Source organism: Abramis brama, assembly GCF_963993115.1.
Source record: "Abramis brama genome assembly, chromosome: 3".
In the NCBI taxonomy this organism is placed as follows: domain Eukaryota; kingdom Metazoa; phylum Chordata; class Actinopteri; order Cypriniformes; family Leuciscidae; genus Abramis; species Abramis brama.
Genome location: NC_139965.1, coordinates 60,158,536 through 60,172,737, shown reverse-complemented (window position 1 = coordinate 60,172,737; position 14,202 = coordinate 60,158,536). Strand labels below are relative to the sequence as shown.

Sequence of the window (14,202 nt, the reverse complement as noted above, 5' to 3'; positions counted from 1 at the left end):
AATGTCATTTGGAGTCACTGGTTTAACTTTGTTTAAAGCAAATTGTATTGCTTTTTCAATTGGCTATGAAGAGCAGAGGCTCCAGCTTGGTCTGCCTGACACAAACACACAATTATCAAAAATAACATTTGCTTTAATTGGAATTAAAAGCAGAATTTCCATTGTTGAAATTCCACACGCAGTCAATTATGATTTTTTGTTTTGTTTTAAGAATAGTGATATGACTTGAATCTCCATCACAAGGAATAAATTACTGCACCTTTAAAGTCTGAATGGCTTTTTAGCGCAATTTTCCACCGGACAAAATTGCGATTGTTAACTCATGTTTTCTGTTCTGTCTGTGCGCACCAATCTTGCACTTCTATCTACTCCTCAACCAGACCACCTAGAGACTTCGGGTTTTCGGCATTATGTTAAGGAAGGTCTAATCTCGGGAACGCACAAAAAAAATCCAGGAAAAGATTTACTATCTCTAAGTGTTCTCTAATCTCTTAGTGTTGTGATCCCATGAGGTCAGAAAATTGCGCTAAAACACTCAACGAGTTTTTATTACTTGTTTAATTTACAGTTAAATATAGAAATGTTGTGAAAAAAGTTTCAGATAAAAAAATAATAATGTTAAGTCAGAAACTGAGTGAGTTTTGGAAGTTTGTGTGTTCAGACATTGGATTCAATGTCTAGAAATAAGAGTGAGATTTAACAAACAGCATCAAGCCTCATCCTCTGGAAATACTGTACATGATCAACAATGTGCAGAAATGTAATAATCGAATGCATTACCACAGTGTTTGAGCGGTTAATTACCTTCACTGTCACAAATCTTGAGCATTTACTCAAATTCATATATTCCTTTACTTTAACTCAATGCATAATGTCTACATTTTTACATTTATAACACCAGCAGGCACGTCATTTCTAAAACACAATCCAGAGTGGTTCCAGTTTTGTAAATGAATGTAATGTACAAGAGACTCTGACGCAAGGCCATTAACGCCCACTGGTGAATGCAGAACGTTACGCATTACGAGAGTCCAGACTCTCATGTTTGGAGAGTGATCCTTCGATTGAGTCTCTATGATCAGCACCCACGGCCTCTGCTACACACGTGAAACCTTGTGCCCTATTAAAAAAAGCAAAAACAAATGTGTTTAATACCATTATGTTTGTTGAAATTTAGTAGGAGTGTAACGGTGCACAGAAGTCACGGTTCGATACGCGTTCAGTACAATAGGAAAAAGCAACAGATCCCCAATGCTAGGTTTCTTACATATTTTGAACAAAAAGTCGTGCAAATTACAGTTTGTTCCACCTAGTGGCATTTAGTCCCCTAGTTGGTCCAGTACAGCCTCCTTTACACCGTGTCCTACAGGCCTGGAGTGGGTAATCGGGAGAATCGGGAGAATTCCCGGTGGGCCGCTTCACTTTTGGGCTGGTCGAGGATTTATTTATTTATTTATTTATTTTCACATTTCAATGTCACGTTAGTTACATTATAGGCCACACGCGTTCCGCATTCTGACACCGCAGCGCGCAGCCTCTGCATGGGTTGTACCATGTGAGGGAGTTCTCCCCTACCCTCCCATAGAGTTGGTTGGGTCCATAGCCCGTCTATTCCAAAACGTCTTCTCAGGTAGGCTACCGCAGCACCGCCGGCGCCTACCGATAGCTGGGCCGGCCCTACCGTAACGGTACGCGTCAGGGAGGATGGATGGGAGGAAGAGGCCAGGAGGTATGGAAGCTTGTTTCCGCCACAGAATAAAACATTTTAAAAGATAATTGCGACTTTTTATCTCACAATTTCGAGTTTACATCCCGCAATTCTGACTTTATTTCTCAGAATTGCGAGATATAAAGTCAGAACTGCGTGAAATAAAGTCGCAATTGCGTGTTATAAAGTCAGAATTGCGAGATATATAGAGTCAGAATTTGCGTGATATAAGTCGCAATTGGGTGTTATAAAGTCGCAATTGCTTATAAAGTCAGAACTGCAAGATATAGAGTAAGAATTGTGTGTTATAAAGTCGCAATTGCGAGAAATAGTCAGAATTGCGAAATATAAGTCAGAATTGTGTGAAATAAAGTCGCAATTGCTTCTTATAAAGTCTAAGTGAATTATTATTTAACCTTTACATTATTTGTTAACCCATGGTATTAATATAAACTACACAATAGTACGAGCTGAACTGTTGCTTCATTTATCCAATTTAGAAAAAGTGCTAATTTGGAATTCCACCATGGAAAAAGTGAGCCGGTCTTGGGCCTGAAACTCCCGGGCTGAAAAGTGGCCCCACTCCGGCCCTGGTGTCCTAACTACACGCGACGCGCGATAAAACGCCTCTTCTCCATGTTAATCAGAGTGTTTGTCCTAACCAGCCGCGACGGCGTCACGACAACAACAAACACAAAGTGTGGCGATGATAATCTCAGGTGCTGTTTATGTGCTTTATTTAATGTTAAAAGCGTGTATGTGAGACTGAATATCATTTAGTGCTCCAGCTTTGTAGCTGTAAAAGCAACGATGGATAATTCACCTCAGATCTTGAAATTAAACAAATGGAAACAAGAACGTTCAAACTGTGAACAAACAAGTGTATTCTTTGACAAAGATTGTTTTAGTAACTCAGCCTATGTATTTTTAATAACGTTTAAATGGTGTAATATTTGTGAATTTGATTATGTAGCTTCTTATCCATTTTTGACTCTCTGGTGCTGTGCACTCGCCGCGAGACTCCGCCCACACGCTGTTCTGATTGGCTGTGGGTTTTGATTGATTTTAACGCATCTCACAGTCGCGTCTAGTGTGGACAGACACATTATTTGTCGCTGGAATCTTATCGCATCGCTTCAGGTTAGAGTATTAAGCACTGAGCAGTAATGCACTCTTGCAAAAGAGTATTTGGTATTTGATCACAATCAGCTATAAAACTGAAAAGTAGGTGGAGATTTATAGCCTTTTCTCACAGCACTTGATATAATTAAACTTATCAATGGCGGATCCAGAAAGGTTCAAACGACAATCACCAGGAGATTCACCCGTTGTAAAACGCAAAAGACTTCGGAGAGGCTACAGAAAAAAAGAGACTGCAACGGCCCGTGCGAAAACAAGGATAATATCGGAAGGGCATTAAATGTAGTCACGCAATGCTGATGTTCTTAACATTAACAATTTGAGAAAGTATAATTTGCACAGTTTGACGTGACATGATAAGCGATCGTTAGATTTAATCGGCGCAATTACTCCTTAGTTGATCAGAACAAAAGTGGATGTTACTTGTTCAGACGACATTTTCCGGTGAAAATTCTTATGTTGGTCAAACTTCCCAAAAGTAGAATCTGTGATTGCGAATGCCAGGATCCACACCGGACTGACAGCTGCACATTCTCCTCAAAACATCGGATTAATCGGCTCTGTGCCGTGCCGAGGCACAACCCACGTACAGTTGATAATTCCGTGAATAACTACAATTGCAGATTTCGAACAGAGATGGCGACAAAGAGGAAAAACTACGGACTGCAGCTTTAAAATACTCCGGCATTTAACAGAAATTGAAATTGTGAATTGAAAATATGGCCAATGGAAACATGCAATTTTCGCATAATCTCCCATATATTGCAAAAAAAGTTTTCACGCTTTCATGAGGTTTTTTTTTCAGGCAATTCGAAATAGGAAATATGTGTGCGGCGGCTGTGATACACGTAAACCTACTAACATCCGTTGGAAAGACTTATCGCAAGAGAAAAAAACAAGACGTTTTAGTCGCATAACATCAGTAAATGGAAACGCTGTCATTTTGCAATCGTTTTTTATCAACATTAAGAAAATATCGCGAAAGTTTTGCGCAAATCTGTAATGCGCAATCTGTAATTCAGTTTCATCTGAAATACCCCGTTCTCCCGTTATTCAGTGTTCTATTTGACTCGAGGGAAGCCTATATTCGATTAAATCCTTGCTTATCGGGCTTATGCTACTCTGAATAATGCCTGAACTTCGTATTTTGAGCACTTCTTGCGTTGTTTTTGTCTCTTCACGATGACTCGCTTAATTTAGTCCTAATTTTTAAGTCGCTATGGACAAAAGCGTCTGCTAAATGACTAAATGTAAATGTAAATGTAATGGAAACGCGGCTTGTGTAAGTCGTCTGACTGTACGCACCGAACCGTGACGTTTGAGGCGAACACTTGTACCGTTACACCCCTAATATCTAGAGAAATGTTAAAAGCATTGGTATGCTCACTTCAACAGGTCGTCCAGCTCTCTCTTGATTCTGTTGACTACAGGCGGACCCTGGTACACGAGAGCCGTGTAGAGCTGCACGAGAGATGCTCCCGCGAGGATCTTATCCAGAGCGTCCCGTCCACTGGCCACTCCACCCACGCCAACAATGGGCAACTTCCCTACAAACTCACACAAAAGATTACTTCCTTATTAATCAAATTCACATGTACATTTCAATTAGGACTGACACGATATCTGAGGTTCACTACATCTATAGAAGTCTTGAAAAAGAATTATGCTATCAGTCAATGATTTGTGTTTTTTCTTTGGCTAATCAATCATACTATTACATACAAAAGAAACAATTCCACTTGTTTGTTACCTTGAGACTAAAAAACAAAACTGATAAAAGAGTATGAATGAAACCTAGGCATTATGGAGCGCTAAACTAAACTCTCACATCACCTTATTTATTGTATTTTATCTTTATGTGCCATATTTTCATATGTGTAGTATTCATTTTTAAATATCATGATTATCGGCAATACTGTTATATTGCAACACCCCTAATTAACACGATAATGTATTTCAATAGCACAATTAAGACAAATTCAAATGCTTGATTAAAAGATTTTGCCCATGTCTATTTTTACTACCACATAAAAAAAGAAATCTGAATACTTGATTAATCGTCAAAATAATCGACCGATTAATCGATTACCAAATTGATCGTCAGACAGCCTTAATCACGATTATCGACACCCTAATTTCAATCTATCAGTCTAAATACAAAAGAAGTGTGTAAAGATGAAAATAAGGCTTTAAGGCTACCTTGAGTCAGTGTGTACATCTCTCGCACGGTTTGAGTCGACAGCTCCTTCAGAGGCTGACCGCTGAGTCCTCCTATTTCATGCTTTTTAGGGTCTTTAAGAGTGTCTGGTCTGGAAATAGTGGTGTTGGAAACCATTAAACCATCAATGCCAACCTAAAAACCACACAAAACAACAACAATCCTGTAATTATGCAACTTGCCCATCTTGTAAATGAATCAGCCATAATATTTTCCCACATATTTTATTGACCTGTGAATTATGTGTAAGACTGACCTCCATGATGACCTCAGCAATGTCTTGCTTGTCCTGTGTAGAAAGATCTGGAGCGATTTTCACGACCACAGGCAGACGCTTCTCCATCCGCAAAGAATCACGCTCTTTAAGCACCTGAATAACCACCAACACCAAGACCAAATGAGGAAATAAAATATATAAAAAAAAAATGTTAAGCTGATTTACACACAGGACGAAATAAGTTCATTCGTTTTAATGCAAGATACAACCTGTATCTGACAATACAGATTTCACTTGTTTGAAGTTTATTTTCACCAGAAAATAAAAGATTTCACTCACTTTTATATAAAAATAAGATTCAACACAAATCGTACTAACTGTAGTGCAGCGACATCATGATGGTGTGAATATACCGTAGGACTGATATGGATATTAAACAGATTTATCCGCAATTTCTTTTCATATAACTTTTTTTTTTTATTGCACATGATTTAATGTTCCATGTACTTTGAGACGGCAGCTATATTTACATCCAAAGTGGAGAATTTAACTTGTGCGCAAAATTGGAATATCGCATAAAACACTCGCGGAAAAAAAGCAGGTCCCATCCCATGTGTTCAAGAGAACAAAATCATCACTTCCTGGGAAACTGGCTAAAAATATCTGCAATAAAACTGGAAGTTGCTCAAATCTGGCTCTTTTATATATACCGAAATAATATCGGTATTTTGTCCGATACCGATAAATCTTTATATTCAAAAGCCGATATACTGGCCGATAAATCTAAACCCAAATTTTTATATAATTTCTGAGAGCCTGAATATAAAAACAAAAGTCTCACCATTAAATAATTGTGTAATAATAATAATAATAATAAACAACAATTGTGTCCCAAGCACACAATTATAATGTTCTCATTATAATTTAATGCAGCCTATATGACTGCATTTTCCTTTTTTTGAAGTGATTACGATCATATTTTAAGCAATTCATCTGAAGTGTCTCAGTTGTACGAAATAATAAATTATTTATCGGCTGTAATATATCGGCCAAATTTTCTTATCGGACCGATAACGATAACATTACAAATTAACATATATCGTCCGATACCGATATGGTGGCCGATATTTCGTGCATTCTTCTTCACTGATGGCCATTCAAAACCAACCATGTATTCTAACTAGGGCTGTCAAACGATTAATCGTGATTAATCGCATCCAAAATAAAAGTTTGTGTTTACATAATTTATGTCTGTGTACGGAGTATAATTATTTTCTATATATAAATACACACACATGCATATATATATTTAAGAAAATGTGTTATTTATATATAAAATATTTATATATAATATAAATTATATATAATATAAATATATATACACAGTATATACATGCAAATATTTCTTTAATATATACATGCATGTGTGTGTATTTATATGTAGAAAATAATTATACACCGTACACACATTTATTATGTAAAAACAAACTTATTTTGGATGCGATTAATCGCGATTAATCGTTTGACAGCCCTAATTCTAACAAAATAAAATTAGTTTCAAGCAGTTTAATTTGCAAAATGTTTACTATAGCAGATTAAAGCTGACATATATACACAATATAATGTTTCAACAGGAAGAGATTCTTCTAGACCGTGGTGGATGTTGTTGAGAGCAGCTACTGGGTTAGTTCACCAAAACAATGACAATGCTGTCAGTAATTACTCTCATGTTGTTCCAACCCTGTAAGACTTTCGTTCATCTTCGGAACACAAATTAAGATATTTTTGATTAAATCTGAGAGCTGTCTCACTCCTCCATAGGCTTACTGAAACTTGCCGGCCCAGAAAGTTAGTAAAGACAATGTTTAAAATAGTCCAAGTGACTACAGTGGCTCAACCTTAAAGGATAATTCCGGTATTTAACACTTTGAGTCTATTTTGTAGTTTGTTTTGGATGAACAAGAGTGGTGGACAAAGAAATTTTGACAATGGTTCCTGTCTCGACTTTTTGACTATTTTAGAATTGCCCCTGACCGCTTTAGAATGGGAGTCAATGGCCATGCACAAACATGTCCTTAAAACAACCCTTAACGTTCGTTTTCAAAACTGTGCAACTCACAGAGTGGTTAGTGGTGTTCGTTGATGATTAAAAACAAATATATCCGTGCAATGTATGATTTCAATCCGTTTATTTTTCTATAGTGGAACTATTTTTTTCAGATACCTCACATATACCGCGTATAAACTTCCGCAACTTCCGTTGCTCTGCTCACGCTAGCCTTCTGAGAGACACCACTAACCACTCTGTGAGTTGCACAGTTTTGAAAACGAACGTTAAGGGTTGTTTTAAGGACATGTTTGTGCATGGCCATTGACTCCCATTCTAAAGCGGTCATGGGCAATTCTAAAATAGTCAAGAAGTCGAGACAGGAACCATTGTCAAAATTTCTTTGTCCACCACTCTTGTTCATCCAAAACAAACTACAAAATAGACTCAAAGTGTTAAATACCGGAATTCTCCTTTAAGTTTATCAAGCGACGAGAATACTTTTTGTGCGCAAAAATAGTGACTTTATTCAACTCTTCATTTTCTTCTGTGTTTCTCTGAGTGAGTTCACGTAGTGTAACAGCGCAGCGCTTCTGGGTTGTACGTCAGAACGGAGGCTCACTATTGGCCGACGCTGGTCATGTGTGTGATGCTGGCCAATAGTGAGCCTCCGTTCTGACGTCCACACCGTTCTGATGTGGGCCAACTCTGAGGCCCACACAGAAGAACATGAATAGTGGAATAAAGTCGTTATTTTTGGGGGGGTTTTGCGCACAAAAAGTATTCTCGTCGCTTGATAAATTTAAGGTTGAGCCACTGTAGTCACTTGGACTATTTTAACGATGTCTTTACTAACTTTCTGGACCGGCAAGTTTCAATAACAGAGAAGCCTATGGAGGAGTGATCCAGCTCTCAGATTTAATCAAAAATATCTTAATTTGAGTTCTGAAGATCAACGAAAGTCTTACAGGGTTGGAACAACATGAGGGTGAGTGATTACTGACAGAACTTTCATTTTTGGGTGAACTAACCCTTTACTGCAGTTTTCAGACCTGGAATGGAGTATCACCTTGTCCAGGAGGTGGCGCAGTTCTTCCTTGCCCTGTAGGTCTCTCAGGCCGGGAGTGTTGGGACTGCTCACATTCACTACCAGGTAGTCAGCGAGAGGACCCAGTGTCCGCACACCCTCCACATAATCTGACACCGCGTCTGCAGAAAGCTTGTTCTTCCCCAGATTCACGCCGAGAGGTTTACCCGCTGAGATTAGGCATTCATATGGTTACAGAGAAGCATGACTTTCCTGGCGAAGCCACTCGGATGTATTCAAATAAGTAGGAAAAAGCAGTGAATGTCTTTTTTTCCAAGGCATTAAGGGAAATTATATTATGTAAAGATATTTTCACCGATAAGATTAAAAATGGAAACTCAAACCCACATTCCCCTGCTGCCTTCACAATACATAAGAGTGAAATTAAGTAGTTGTGTGTCTGTTATTTACCTTTTGTTAGTTCTGACTGCACATGCTTTCTGGCTTTCAACCTTTCTTGCACCGCAGAAAGGCCACAACTGTTGAATCCATATCTGAAATATATTATACAGTAATTAATTATACAATTATAATATCTGACATTTACTTATTAAGTACCATATTTTGGAGAAACTATCAGGATGGTATTCTTCGAAGCACCATAATATTTGAGTTTGATAATCATAAGGATACATTTCCATCAGTACCATGGTACTACTACAGTGTTACCAATTATTGTGAGCCAGGTTTAAGTTTATTGGCCTATTTGCAATTGCTTATAAAAAAAAATAACACAATTGAAGCCGTAATTGATGTCCATAGCATAAACAATCATGGAACGTGTGCAGTTTAATATGCATGTGAGGGGTTTGTTCAGATCCTACGCATTTTAAAAGAGAAAGTCCAGACTTAAACTTTCAAATGGCGAGCAGCATTTGGCATTCAAAACCGGCAACATGGACAAACAGCATGACTCCACCCTGGTTTGAATGCCTGTGAAGAACATGTACACAACACTGGCCGACAGTATTGCTGATATTAATGACATTTATATTGTTTGATGTTGACATCAGCAAAAAATAGAAATTAGAAAACCTCATCAAGTCAGAAATTAGGATTCAGTTCAAGCTTATTTATAGAAAACAACAACAAAAAAACCCTATATACTTATTAAATTTAGCAATAAACTTCATTCACACTTAAGTATGAATGAAAAAGCACACCTCACAGATCGTGCACTGGAGTTTCAGAAGAGATTATAGAATACGGCTGTGAAAAGATTAAAATCATTTCAAGACATTTTCTATATCCTCACTGTCTCCAAAAAACACTACTTTTCAGGAAAATAATAATTAATAATAAATAATTAAACACTGCACTGTGAAAGTTGATATTGTGGCTTTATATGTATAGTCATTCACTCGCATGTGTCGTTATATTATTAACATTTTACCGAAATCAAGCTCAAATGGAGTTACAAGGTTTTTGAGCAGTGAATGTCAGACGTACGTGCATCTGTGCATCGCATTACGTTTTCATGTACTAACAGGTAATTAAGTTTATTGTAGCAAATAAATAAATATTAGACATTATATATATATATATATATATGGCCAACATTTATGTTAAGAAACACTACATATTTGTGTGTGTATATATATATATATATATATATATATATATTTATATATAGTGTTTCTTGAATAAAGAAATGTTGTACTTATTCAAACAACCAGTTCTTTACTTATCATTGCATTGCAAACAAGCAGAGACGCTTCAGAGGTGGGCGGAGTTATGAGGTTTGACTGACAGTTTTAGGCCAATGGCGTTACGAGGTTTAGTCACAAGCTCTCTACAATACGTTTCAGTGGTTTAGATATTTACAAAACCCACAGACAGACATAAAGGGTGACCAATAGAAATGATTTACGGATTTAAAAAAAAAGACGAAATATGGAGATACGAGGCAAGACAGCGACAATTGATAAGAAAGAAAAGAGAGTTGTGTTCTGTAATTAATTCTATAAATAATGCACTATACTCATCGCACAATATATGTGCAGCACAAGACGAAGAGGACTTTGAATTATGATTATTATTGATTATGGATACCCCGGCGTGTTTGTCTCCGCGGAGAAACCACATCCACACCTGTTAATGACGGCCTGGTCTGACTCCAGCCTGAACACACGGGGCTTTGGGTTTCCGTCCTGAGCCTTCGGGGTGACGGTCCCCACTTCCACGAACCCAAAGCCCAGTTTATAGAGGCCATCCACGGCCTCAGCGTGCTTGTCGAAGCCGGCTGCTATCCCAACCGGGTTCTGGAACTTTCGACCCATCACATTCACTTCCTGATGGACATAAATGAGAAAAAACTAAATTACTTTGTCTTGCCCTGAAATATTAATAAAACTGTTCTGACCCATTAAGCCGATATAGTGAAAGCTAATCTGAATGTTTACCGGCGAATCTTGCAGTTTTACAAATCTTCAAAGTAGGGATGCAAAAAAATGTATATAATTTTTGAGAGCCTGATTACAAAAACAAAAGTCTCACCATTAAAAGCCACGTCCCAAACATGTTCTCAATATAACTTTATGCAGCCGATATGACAGACTTTACTGTATTTTCCTTGATTCCAATCATATTTCAAGCTATTCAGAACCATCATGTTGAACAGTGCGCATCTGAAGCGTCTCAGCTGAAGGAAATAATACATTATTTTTATCGGCTTTAATATATTAGCCAAATTTTCTTATCAGGCCGATAACGATAACATTAAAAAATGAATGTATATCGGCCGATACCGATATGGTGGCCGATAAATTGTGCATCCCTACAATGCAAAGTACTAGGGCTGGGTATTGACACAAATTTCACAATTCGATTCGATTTCGATTACGATTCGACTCGATTCAATATTGATTATTTTGGATATCAGGTACAATACATGGCAAATTTTCTCAAGGAAAACAAATCTCTTAACTGATGCTGTAAACTATGGGAGTCAGTTGTAGCCTACTGTAATATTGAAGGTAAAAATAAACTTATTTGTATACAAACACTTAAAATACACTTTTATTTATTTTTATAATAATAAAGTTATATGAAATTATATAAAAATTTAAATGGTGGCTGTCATAAAAAACTTTCCAGATTCATTCAAACATGCATTAAATATTGAAGAATATTAAAAATGATAATGAATATGTAATATGGTGCATATATTTAGCAAAATGCTCCTCTCTAATTTTTCTAGCTGACTAACGAGTTTATGGTCACTGGATATGGTTTTTCTGAGGTAAATGTGACGTTACATGACATTGTTTACAAGCTGATTTACTGACGTCTTTCCACGGTTGAAACACTGATTGAGCGATTCCATGTCACATGATACGGACTTCGATAAGTTGTACTCTATCTTTTAACACACTTTCAGATGCTCATTCATGTTTATTTCACGCTGTAACTGGTGTTATTAAGGCGGAAGAGAAGATCATGTGCATCACTGGTGTTTCACACACTGACCAGTGACGCTGGATCCTTGTAGTTGTTGAGAGGCACAAGTCCAAGTCCAATCAACCGGACAGCCATAACATGAGCCGTCTCTGCTCCCACAAACCTCTGCAACACGGGCATGAGAGCATCGGCATAGAAGCGCTCGTCTCCCGAGGCCGTGAGGTATCCCAGGAACACGCCACTGCCACATCCGATGATCTTTAAGGCATCTTTCGCTTGTTTCTGCAAAGAGCAAGAGAGGATACTTGAGCAACAAGAGACCATGCTTTTTTCTAAAACCCATTATCTGCTGAAACCTCAGTAAGACAGTGCACTGCACTCCCATCACTCCCATTTTAAAAGAAAGGATCCCAATCGCACACTTTTGGGTCATTCTGTCAACTCAACCGGAGGTCTCTGCCTGGCTACAATTTTTGATTTTGATTAAAAAAAAAAATTCTGCTGAAAGAAATACATGAATGAAGATGAAAGCCAAAATATATAAGGGGGTCAAAATGACAATTTTCACATGAGATTTCGAGCCAAATTACAGTGAGGTAAAATTATTTTAGAAAGATCATTTCGTGAAATCTGTTGAGCAATCTGTGTTGCATTATATGCTTTTTTACCCCAAGTTTGCATGCCTGTAACTCAAGAAATATTAAAGATATCTTAATATCCTTTTAGATTCTGGTTCTTAACATTTCATTTGGTATCTTAATTTTGAGGAATATCTGAACAAGAGATATTTTTTAAACTAGAAATGCATCTTGTTTTTTTCTATCAACATAATTGCATAGAAAATGCCATAAATATTCTTTTTCAAAAGTTTGCATGCCTGTAACTCTAAAAGTTATCTCAATATTCTAATTCTTAATAATCTTTTCTTTTAAAATCTATATTTTTAAGGTCCTATATGATTCAATCCCATAGATACGGGGATCTCTATGTTCAAAAAGATGAATTTTACCTATTTCCAATGATCGAAAAACCAAATGTTTTCAAACAGCTGATATTTATTGTGTTTAAAGAAGAATGTCTGAAGAACAAATAATATTAAAACCAGAAATGTATCTCGTTTCCTTTTATCAAAACAATTGCATACATACAACAATACCTCTCTTAAGTGCCAACTGCCATTTTCCCAAAGTTTGCGATGAATCTAAACATAATTTTAGATTCTTGTTCCTATGAAACTTCTGACATTTGTAAGGCCCTATATGGGTCAATCCCAGAGAAATTGGGATCTCAATGTTGTAACATTTACGATAATGCGTATTTGTACTCTTGGTAGCTTCAGAAGCTTTGAGGACAAAATCCCTTCTTCCAAATATCTCTAAAACGGATTAAAATATAAATTCTTATAAATAAACTTTTGAGAGCAAGTTAATGTGACTCAACTTGACCATCTCAGTGGATTTCAGTGGAGGTGTGCTCTATGCAAAAACACAAGTGCGTTTTCCCCATTTTTGAACTGCCACCATTGGCATATAATGCAACACAGATTGCTAAAGTAAACAGATTTGACTATTAGACCTACCAATCTCAGTGTACAAATAAAAAAAGTTTGTTTTTTTTTACACCACTGTAATTTTCCTCCAAATCTCAGGTGAAAATGATCATTTTGACCCCACTCTACAAAATAATGGATTGGTCAGTAAATATACATCTATGATATTTAATATTTTGGCTTTCATTACTATTTATGTTTGTCTTTCCCCCCCCCAAAAAACAGAGGAATTGATTTGACAGGGAATGACACTATAAACGTGAACTAAAGCTCAAAATCATATTTGTGGACACATGCACGATTTTGCCTTTAGTACTGAAATGATATATTACAGTCTAAGTATCCACTAAAAACAAAACAAAAATATTATTTTACCACCATAAAGCCTAGTGGTGGCATAATACCATTGTACTTAATGGTTACCATATCGCTATTTTGTTATATTTTCCATGGTACGTCCAAAATACCCGTGGCATTATCCTGGTACGCTTGTGTTAGTGTAAATCATCAGAACAGCTTTCGACAAATTACAAAACACAACGTTTACTACAATTAAACCTTTCATTGCAATTAAATAATCCTGGGATGATTTAAGGGTGTTTACTGAAATTTCATAATCACACAATTTAACTGGGAAAATCAGCTGATTGAAAAACGTTTGAGACACAAAACTAGGAAAAAGTGCCAGATATGACAGCTGTAAATGCATGCTCTGCTCGAGTTAATAACGCTTACAAAAACACTAAAACAAACTCTAACATTCACCTTCAGTCGTCCCGCCATGACTGTTGCATGACAGTCAATCCAAACAACGTGCAGAGCTTCGCCACTCACTTC

At 37.0% G+C, this 14,202-nt stretch overlaps 1 protein-coding gene across 1 annotated transcript; it reads right to left on the bottom strand.

The window, feature by feature from the left end:
- Positions 1 to 521: 521 nt before the first annotated feature.
- Positions 522 to 14,202, bottom strand: dhodh (dihydroorotate dehydrogenase). Its single transcript, XM_084107672.1, has 9 exons — positions 14,131 to 14,202; positions 11,886 to 12,098; positions 10,509 to 10,708; positions 8,829 to 8,911; positions 8,400 to 8,587; positions 5,323 to 5,436; positions 5,048 to 5,201; positions 4,236 to 4,395; positions 522 to 1,120 (listed from the first exon to the last, which is right to left on the bottom strand). Exons 1-9 carry the CDS (start codon positions 14,146 to 14,148, stop codon positions 1,015 to 1,017), a joined length of 1,236 nt encoding a protein of 411 aa, XP_083963798.1. The 5' UTR covers positions 14,149 to 14,202; the 3' UTR covers positions 522 to 1,014.

Bases quoted from the DNA above. Each gene is read 5' to 3' on its own strand.
- dhodh (XM_084107672.1), bottom strand. The intron at 8,588-8,828 runs GTAAATAACAGA...GCCTAATCTCAG, and splicing joins GCAGTCAGAACTAACAAAAG to CGGGTAAACCTCTCGGCGTG. The intron at 1,121-4,235 runs GTGAGCATACCA...TTTTTTTAATAG, and splicing joins GAGCTGGACGACCTGTTGAA to GGCACAAGGTTTCACGTGTG.